At 37.3% G+C, this 9,665-nt stretch overlaps 1 protein-coding gene across 1 annotated transcript; it reads left to right on the forward strand.

Annotated features, from left to right (window-relative positions):
- Nucleotides 1–4,088: 4,088 nt before the first annotated feature.
- Nucleotides 4,089–6,491, forward strand: ADAM29 (ADAM metallopeptidase domain 29). The gene has a single exon (XM_045879556.2). It carries the CDS (start codon nt 4,089–4,091, stop codon nt 6,489–6,491), a length of 2,403 nt encoding a protein of 800 aa, XP_045735512.2.
- Nucleotides 6,492–9,665: the final 3,174 nt, after the last annotated feature.

Here is a 9,665-nt window from a genome sequence, read left to right on the forward strand (position 1 = left end):
TAAGGAGTCGATCCCATTTACAATTGCACCCAAAACCATAAGATACCTAGGAATAAATCTAACCAAGAGACAAAGGATCTGTACTCAGAAAACTATACAATACTCATGAAAGAAATTGAAGACGACACAAAGAAATGGAAAAACGTTCCATGCTCATGGATTGGAAGAACAAATATTGTGAAGATGTCAATGCTACCTAGAGCAATCTACACATTCAATGCAATCCCTATCAAAATACCATCCACTTTTTTCAAAGAAATGGAACAAATAATCCTAAAATTTGTATGGAACCAGAAAAGACCCCGCATAGCCAGAGGAATGTTGAAAAAGAAAAGCAAAGCTGGCGGCATCACAATTCCCGACTTCCAGCTCCATTACAAAGCTGTCATCATCAAGACAGCATGGTACTGGCACAAAAACAGACACATAGATCAATGGAACAGAATAGAGAGCCCAGAAATGGACCCTCAACTCTATGGTCAACTCATCTTTGACAAAGCAGGAAAGAATGTCCAATGGAACAAAGACAGTCTCTTCAACAAATGGTGTTGGGAAAATTGGATAGCCACATGCAGAAGAATGAAAGTGGATCATTTCCTTACACCACACACAAAAATAGACTCCAAATGGTTGAAAGACCTCAATGTGAGACAGGAGTCCATCAAAATCCTAAAGGAGAACACAGGCAGCAACCTCTTTGACCTTAGCCGAAGCAACTTCTTCCTAGAAAGATCGCCAAAGGCAAGGGAAGCAAGGGCAAAAATGAACTATTGGGACTTCATCAAGATAAAAAGCTTTTGCAAAGCAAAGGAAACAGTCAACAAAACCAAAAGACAACCGACAGAATGGGAGAAGATATTTGCAAATGACATATCAGATAAAGGGCTAGCATCCAAAATCTATAAAGAACTCATCAAACTCAACACCCAAAGAACAAAAAATCCAATCAAGAAATGGGCAGAAGACATGAATAGACATTTTTCCAAAGAAGACATCCAAATGGCCAACAGACATATGAAAAAGTGCTCAATATCTCTCGGCATCAGGGAAATCCAAATCAAAACCTCAATGAGATACCACCTCACACCAGTCAGAATGGCTAAAATTAACAAGTCAGGAAACGACACATGTTGGCGGGGATGTGGAGAAAGGGAACCCTCCTACACTGTTGGTGAGAATGCAAGCTGGTGCAGCCACTCTGGAAAACAGTATGGAGGTTCCTCAAAAAGTTGAAAATAGAGCTACCATACGATCCAGCAATTGCACTACTGGGTATTTACCCCAAAGAGACAAAAGTAGGGATCCGAAAGGGTACGTGCACCCCGATGTTTATAGCAGCAATGTCCACAATAGCCAAACTGTGGAAAGAGCCAAGATGTCCATCGACAGATGAATGGATAAAGAAGAGGTGGTATATATATACAATGGAATATTATGCAGCCATCAAAAGGAATGAGATCTTGCCATTTGCAACAACGTGGATGGAACTGGAGGGTATTATGTTGAGCGAAATAAGTCAAACAGAGAAAAACATGTATCATATGATCTCACTGATATGAGGAATTCTTTATTTTTATTTTTTTATTTTTTTTTAAGATTTTTATTTATTTATTTGACAGAGAGAGAGACAGCAAGAGAAGGAACACAAGCAGGGGGAGTGGGAGAGCGAGAAGCAGGCTTCCCGCCGAGTAGGGAGCCTGATGCGGGGCTCGATCCCAGGACCCTGGGATCATGACCTGAGCCGAAGGCAGACGCTTAACGACTGAGCCACCCAGGCGCCCCTGATATGAGGAATTCTTAATCGCAGGAAGCAAACTGAGGGTTGCTGGAGTGGGGGGTGGGGTGGGAGAGATGGGGTGACTGGGTCATAGACACTGGGGAGGGTATGTGCTCTGGTAAGTGCTGTGAATTGTGCAAGACTGTTGAATCTCAGATCTGTACCTCTGAAACAAATAATGCAATATATGTTTAGAAAAAAAAAAAGAAGAAGAAGGTAGCAGGAGGGGAAGAATGAAGCAGGGGAAATCGGAGGGGTAGACGAACCATGAGAGACGATAGACTCTGAAAAACAAACTGTTCTAGAGGGGTGGGGGGTGGGATGATGGGTTAGCCTGGTGGTGGGTATTGAGGAGGGCACATTTCTGCATGGAGCACTGGGTGTTATGCACAAACAATGAATCATGGAACACTACATCTAAAACTAATGATGTAATGTATGGGGATTAACATAAGAATAAAAAAAATTAAAAAAATTTAGATGTTCAACAGATAAGTATAAACTCAAAGTCTAAACCATTACTAAATAATAGAACTGTTCTTTACTATTTCCTGCTCAATAAAAACAAAATTAACACAATGACTCACATATTCTATTTGGGTAAATGCTGAGAAAAATTGATATTAATAATTAATTAGAAATTAAAGGCCATTTAGTTTAGTAACATTGACTAAACTCCTCCTTATACTCTTTATTCTAATCTGGCCTAGACTATTAAGAAAAAATAATAAGTCCAATTTTTTTCTTATAATAGTTGTGAGTGTTTTGTTACTTTAGTCTCCTAATATTATAGTAACAAAATATTATTACATAGTCAGCTGCCTCTGAAGGCAGATCAGTTAACAAGTTACTGGGATATTGATGAGGATTAGGCTGGCCTGTCAGGGCTATTATATTGTCAAAGTAGGGGAATTAAACAGGCAACTAGTGTACTGACTATGGACTATGTTTTGTTTTGTATTGGCCTATAAGTCTTTGAAGTTGCCACTTTGAATCACACATGTGTCTTGGCTCAAGAGCAGGTGCTAGAACACCTTATTGGTCTTTTGTTGCATTTTCATTCTCTGTCATTTATTCAGAATGAGCAAACTATTCTTGAGTTTTTTGTCTGTGCTGGTGGTTCTGTGTTAAAGACCTCTCCAGTACCCCGTTTGCATTATATACATGAGAAATTAAAAGAAAACTCAGTGAATTCACCTGGTTATCATTCCTCAAGTCTCGAGGTCTCTAGCCAGTCTGCCTTTTGATTTTTAGCTTTCAGAGGTTGTTTTATTTTTTTCATTGAATTATTTTCAGGGTATTTAGTTATATTTAGAGGGAACAAACAAGGAAACTGAGTTTATATGACCTTGTTCCAGAAACTAAATTGGCCACAATTTTCAAATAATGTTCTGCATTAAAAATGTAATAAACACTTTTGAGTAACACTCCAAGGAACAATAAAAGTCAAGTCAAACATTTTTGTTATATAAAGAATTAAGATAGACATTAGAGAAGATACTAACATTTGTGAAAGACACAAATAATGCTCTTGAGTATTTCCAGTCTGAAAAGCCTAGTAAGGAGAATAATGTAGGGAAGAAAAAAATAAATTGAAATAAACATTTTTGCTCTAGGGAGGTATATGGTAAGCACCATAAAAGAGATGAAAAAATAACATGAGTGCTTTTTAAAAGAATATGTCTCGTAGGTAATGTCATAAGTAATTTATCACTTGAGTTTGAAAAAAAGAAGAGGTATTATTACTTATGACAACTTAGCATGTGTAAACTGAAACAATCTCAGCAATATATAATCAGCTTACCCTTAAGACCCTTTTGTTTTGTTTTATTTTGTAAATGTTCATGATATGCATATTTATCGAATAATAAATCCTTATTTTCCCATCATCATTCCCAGCCCTATTTTTTTTTTCACAATGTGTTCACACACTGAATTATTATTATTATCAAGGCAGTGTGTGTTCTAGCCAAAAGTACTAGGTTTACTAACTCTAAATCTATGGCCAGTTTTCATTCTTCTACATACCCTAAGCCCCTCTTCTAGGAAGTTTCCTGAGTCATTTCCTTGATCAAAACACTACTTTTATTGCATGCCTTTCTCCACCAGGCATAGACACTTTCATCCACATGTTGCTTTTTGTTTTACTTATAGGGCTGATACTCTAATGGTTCAACTCTGCCAGAAGACAGATTCTTAATAATTAGCCCTGCACACTGACCATCTCAGGCTAAGAAGCCAGAGCATCTATGACCCCCAGTTTTGCCTGCCTTCTTCTCTGGACTAATGTTTCCATAATGGTGATTTCATAATGACTGTGATTAAAGCTCTGCTGGATGTGAGAATCATACTTCTGCTACACTGGCTTGGGGTGTTTCTGTCCTTTTGTGGACACACCCAGGCTGAGCACCCCCAATACCATAGTCCCCCAGAAGTGGTGATTCCTTTGAAGATACTTGGCACTGGCAGAGGCATGAAGCCTGCAGGCTGGCTCTCTTACAGCTTGCATTTTGGGGGCAAGAGACATATTGTCCACATGAAGGTCAAGAAGTATTTGCTGTCCAGACACCTCCCAGTGTTCACCTACATAGACCAAGGTGCTCTCGTTGAGGACCAACCCTTTGTTCAGAATGACTGCTACTATCATGGTTATGTGGAGGGGGACCCAGAATCCCTGGTTGCCCTCAGTTACTGTTTTGGTGGCTTTCAAGGATTGTTACAGATAAATGGCATTGCTTATGAAATTAAGCCCATGACTTTTTCTACTAAATTTGAACATCTGGTATATAAAATGGAGAGTGAGGAGACCGAATTTCCAGAAATGTACTCTGACTTTGTGCAAGAGGAAATTTTACCCCAACTGGAGTCTCAAGAGATTAATAATTCCACTCAGAAGCAAAGTAATTATGTGGCCTGGTGGCGCCATATGTTTCTTGTTGAACTAGTAGTGGTGGTGGACCATACTCTATATCTTCATATAAAAAAGAATATTTCAAAGTATAATGAAGATCTATATACGATGATAAATATAGTAGACTCCATTTATGAGGTATTGGGTATTAAAATGTTATTGTTTGGTATAGAGTTCTGGACTAAAAAAAACTACATTGAAGTTAATGATATAAGGAGATCTCTGAGTTATTTTTGTGTTTGGAAAAATGATAACCTTGCTGCCCGCCTGCCACATGATGCTGCACATCTTTTTATAAATCAAACAGTACGAGGAATGACTGGTTTAGGTTTTGTTAGCGGAATGTGTCAACCACTCCGTAGCTGTGCAATTATTACTAATGTAGACAGAAGCCTGAACTTGATTGCAATTGCAATAGCTCATCATATTGGCCATAATTTGGGTATGTATCATGATGGTCATTACTGTTCATGTGGGTACTTAAAATGTATAATGCATACTTCAAACCCACCGATAACTTCATTTAGCAATTGTAGTCTTTCTTTTCTTTGGCTATATACTATAATAGAAGCAAAATGTATGCTCTACAATATATACACAAAGGATATATTTTCAAGAAAGCGTTGTGGGGATGGTATTGTTGAAGAAGAAGAGGAGTGTGACTGTGGACCTTTACAGAGTTGTGCAAAAGATGCCTGTTGTCTGTCAAACTGCACTATGACTTATGGATCTACTTGTGCTTTTGGACTTTGTTGCAAAGACTGCCAGTTATTACCATCTGGAAAAATGTGTAGAAAAGAGGTCAATGAATGTGATCTTCCAGAATGGTGTGATGGATTATCCCCTATGTGCCCAGATGATGTATATGTGGAGGATGGAATTCCCTGTAATGAAAGTGCCTATTGCTATGAAAAGAAATGTAATGACCGCAATGCTCTGTGTAGGCAGATTTTTGGCCAAGAGGCAAAGAGTGCAAGTCATAATTGCTACAAAAATATAAACACTGTTGGTGACCGTTTTGGTAACTGTGGTACCAAACTGTCTTCATATGTAAAATGTAATATCTCAGATATCCTGTGTGGGAGACTTCAGTGTACGGATGTGAAGGCAATTCCCTCTTTGAGGGACCATTCTACTGTGTATCAGTCCCACTTCAATGACAGCACCTGCTGGGGTCTTGACTACCACTTTGGGATGCCCAAACCTGATATTGGTTACGTGAATGATGGCACAGAGTGTGGCCCAGAACATGTCTGCATTCACAGGAAGTGTGTCCATATATCTCACTTGGATAGTAATTGTTCACCTAAGTTCTGTAACATGAGGGGCATTTGCAACAATAAACATCACTGCCATTGCAACTATATGTGGGACCCACCCAACTGCCTAATAAAGGGCAATGGAGGTAGTGTTGATAGTGGCCCGCCCCCTAAGAGAGAAAGGCTAAAGAAGAGTCACCTGTTAATATTCTCACTTTTTTGGTTGCTTATCTTATTATGTTGTCTTCTTTACCTTTGTCTGAAGAGAAAAAAGAAAGAGGAAAAAGTTTCGACTCAACCTACAAAACCACCACAAAAGGTTCCAACAGAACCTACAAAGCCACCACAAAAGGCTCCGAGTCAGATTGCAAGGCCACCACAAAAGGCTCCGAGTCAGACAGCAAGGCCACCACAAAAGGCTCCAAAATCTCCGAGTGAGACTCCAAAAACACAGCAAAGTTTTCGGAGTCAATCTAGCATATCGGTTCGCCAGGGTCAAAGTGGGAAACAAAGGTCATCAAGCATAAAAAGTGTACCCAAATAAGTATTCATTAAAAAAAGGTAATCCCTGGAATATTTCTACTTACTCTTCATTATTTTAAGCAATTAGAAGACTCATTTTTCCTAAAATTTGTTTCTTTATATTTTCTGGGAAAAAACATGGCACATGGGTTGTGTACCAGTTTTTAAGTTATTGCTTCTCAGTTTCAAATCCCCTTCCCATTTTGTACATTCATTGCATGGACCACATTTCTGCTCTACCAGCCCTCTTCCTATAGGGATCTGCAACAGGGAGAATGAGTGAGAGTTTGGAAATCTGGGAGTTCTATTTGCTTTCCATATGTCAATATCACCTCAATAACATGTTTTACACTGGCAGCTATACTTAGTTTATATATGTATATAATACTTATTTGTATATATCTTATATATATGTGCATCTATACACACACACACACACACACACACACACACACACACATATATATATATATATATATTTTTTTTTTTTTTTTTTTATTTACTCCAAACCAACTTCACTGTCAGCCTGAGAGATACCAGCATAGCTGTCTGGTGTGTCATCCTCAGAATTCTGAGTCTCAGATCTTTGAGCTTTCTACTAACATCCCAAATCTTCACCAGCTTAGCAGAACCTACTGTCAGAGTTCTGAATCTCGGATCCATGCAGTCAGCCCTTCAGTCTTTAGATTTAAGTAACCCCCAAGCTTTTCCCTTTGCTCCTTAACTCTTTGAATGAAATTACAGTTAGTATTTCATGGCTACTCACCTGTTAGCATCACAATGTCTCCCTTAACTTGTTCTGTTCTTCCGTATGTGTTTACCCAATTCTTACACTTAATTCTATCCCTCTAAAGTCACTGATGTGGTTTTACTTTTTCTGTCTGAATCCTGACTGTGACAGTACTAACCTTGGTATAATGAGGGAAGTGGAAGTGAGGAGGTGTCAGAAGTTTTTGTTTGAGATTTTCTTTACCACTGACCATTACCATCTTAAGTAAATTACTTAAATTTATTGCAATTTTCCAACCAAAAAAAGAAAGGATAGGATGATAATAACAGTTGTCTCTCAAATTTTGGGGTTTCTTTGGTTATAAAATGAGATTAAAAAATGCTTTCAATTCTAGGTAGGTCTTGGGAGATAACTGTTCTTTTTTTTTCCCTCAGAAAACAACTATAAAAACAATTGTATAATATCAAATACATTTTTAAATTATATTTTTAAAGTATCAAAGAACTGTGAAGGAAATGAAGATTAAAAGACTTAAAAACTACAAAGAAAGGAAAACAATTAAAAATGTTAATACTTTTTCCCCTGAAACAAAGTGACTATTCCCTGTAATGTGATGATTCCGAATACAAAGTAAAGATCAACTTGGCCCTCCCAGTTAGAAGGCCTCTGTTGAAGAAAGAGAAACCTGAAAACTCTAGTGGTAAAAGAGAACAGGTTGATAGATTAGACACTTACCAGACATCAGATTCAAAATCAGTTTTCTCTACATCACATTTGCTGATTTTATGTCCTCTGTGGGAGGCTGGGGAGTCAGGTTGAAGCTTTTAAAGGAAGAAATATCTATAATCTGTTGTACTCAGGAGACAAAGACCTAGTGGAAGGGGATTTTCCTAAAGGACATGTACTGCCTTCCCTTTAAAATACGGAACACTACATCAAAAACTAATGATGTAAATGTATGGTGATTAACATAACATAATAAGATAAAAAAATTAAAAATTAAAAAAATAAAATATTAACCTGATTTTGAAGGAGATTGGGATATAAGGTAGAGAATTGAGTTTTGAAGATTTGAGTATCAGAACCTAGTCACCAATTGCTTTTATAGCTGAGAAAATAGAGGCATAGGGGCTCTCAATAGAAGGTACAGTAAGATATCTATCTGTGTCTTGCTAAAACTACATTATTTTCTGACCAAACTCAATTGCTATTGTATTGCAATTATCAGTCACTCAGCTTATCTTCCAAATATAAGAAAGATGAAAACTTCTGAAGTCAAAGGTAATTCTATCCTGAACGCCTATGGTTCTCTATATAACATGTAGCAGACAATAAAAAATTATCACACATATGAAGAGGAAGAAATTATGGCCAATAATAAAGAGAAAACAACAACAACAGTAAAAGAGAAGCTAGAAGTCATCTAACTAAAAGATGAGCCAGAGAGTGGAAAAGATGATAATGAACAAAAACCCACCATGATTACTATTTTAGAGAAACTGAAAGAAAAACAAATGAACTATGTGAAAGAGGATAGACTCATTTCACCAGAAAATTAGAATCTATTCAAGGTTATCAAATATATATTCTAGAGCTGAAAAAATAAAATATCTAAATTTAAGAAATTAGTGAACACTTTGAGTTATAGATTGCATTGTTCAATTAACTGTATTATTAACTAGAAGAACAATGAAAAATATCAATTACACATATGGCAAAGATATTAAAGATTAAGATAAGTGATATGTGAAACATATCAATAAACCTAAAATCATTAAAATAGAGTCTCAGTTGAGGAGGAGAAAGATACATTGAATAGAAATAATAAAAAAAAGTAAGTCAGAGAATTTCCCAGAAGCATGGAAACACACCGCCTCTCTACTTCAAAAAACCCAATGAATTTCAAGCAGTGTAAACACACAAACACACACCTAAGAATATCATAGAAAAACTTGAAAACCAGACACTGAGAAATATTTAGAGCAGCCAGATATATAATATCATAGCTTAAAAGGAATGACAATTAAATAGTTGGCTGACCTCAACAAAAAGTTTGAATGCAGAAGATAATGGAATAAGATTTTTACTCTGTAAATATAATTGCCAAATTAGAATTCTTTAGTTTGTAAAAACAACCTTCAAGAATAAAGGAGAACAACTGGGCACCTGGGTGCCTCAGTCGTTAAGCGTCTGCCTTTGGCTCAGGTCATCACCCCGGGGTCCTGGAATCGAGTCCTGCATCGGGCTCTCTGCTCAGCGGGGAGCCTGCTTCTCCTTCTCCCCCTGCCTGCCTCTCTGCCTACTTGTGCTCTCTCTCTCTGTCAAATAAATAAAATCTTAAAACAAAAAAAAAGAATAAAGGAGAACAAAACTTTCTTTTGGTAAAAAAATCATTGCCAGCAGTTAGCACTCAAAGAAATGTGTTTCTTTTCAGTCAGCAAAAACATGATACCAGGAAGAAGCATG

This window comes from Mirounga angustirostris, unplaced genomic scaffold (genome assembly GCF_029215605.1).
Source record: "Mirounga angustirostris isolate CCGP_5_RB_7025 unplaced genomic scaffold, mMirAng1.0.hap1 SCAF_2, whole genome shotgun sequence".
Taxonomy (NCBI): domain Eukaryota; kingdom Metazoa; phylum Chordata; class Mammalia; order Carnivora; family Phocidae; genus Mirounga; species Mirounga angustirostris.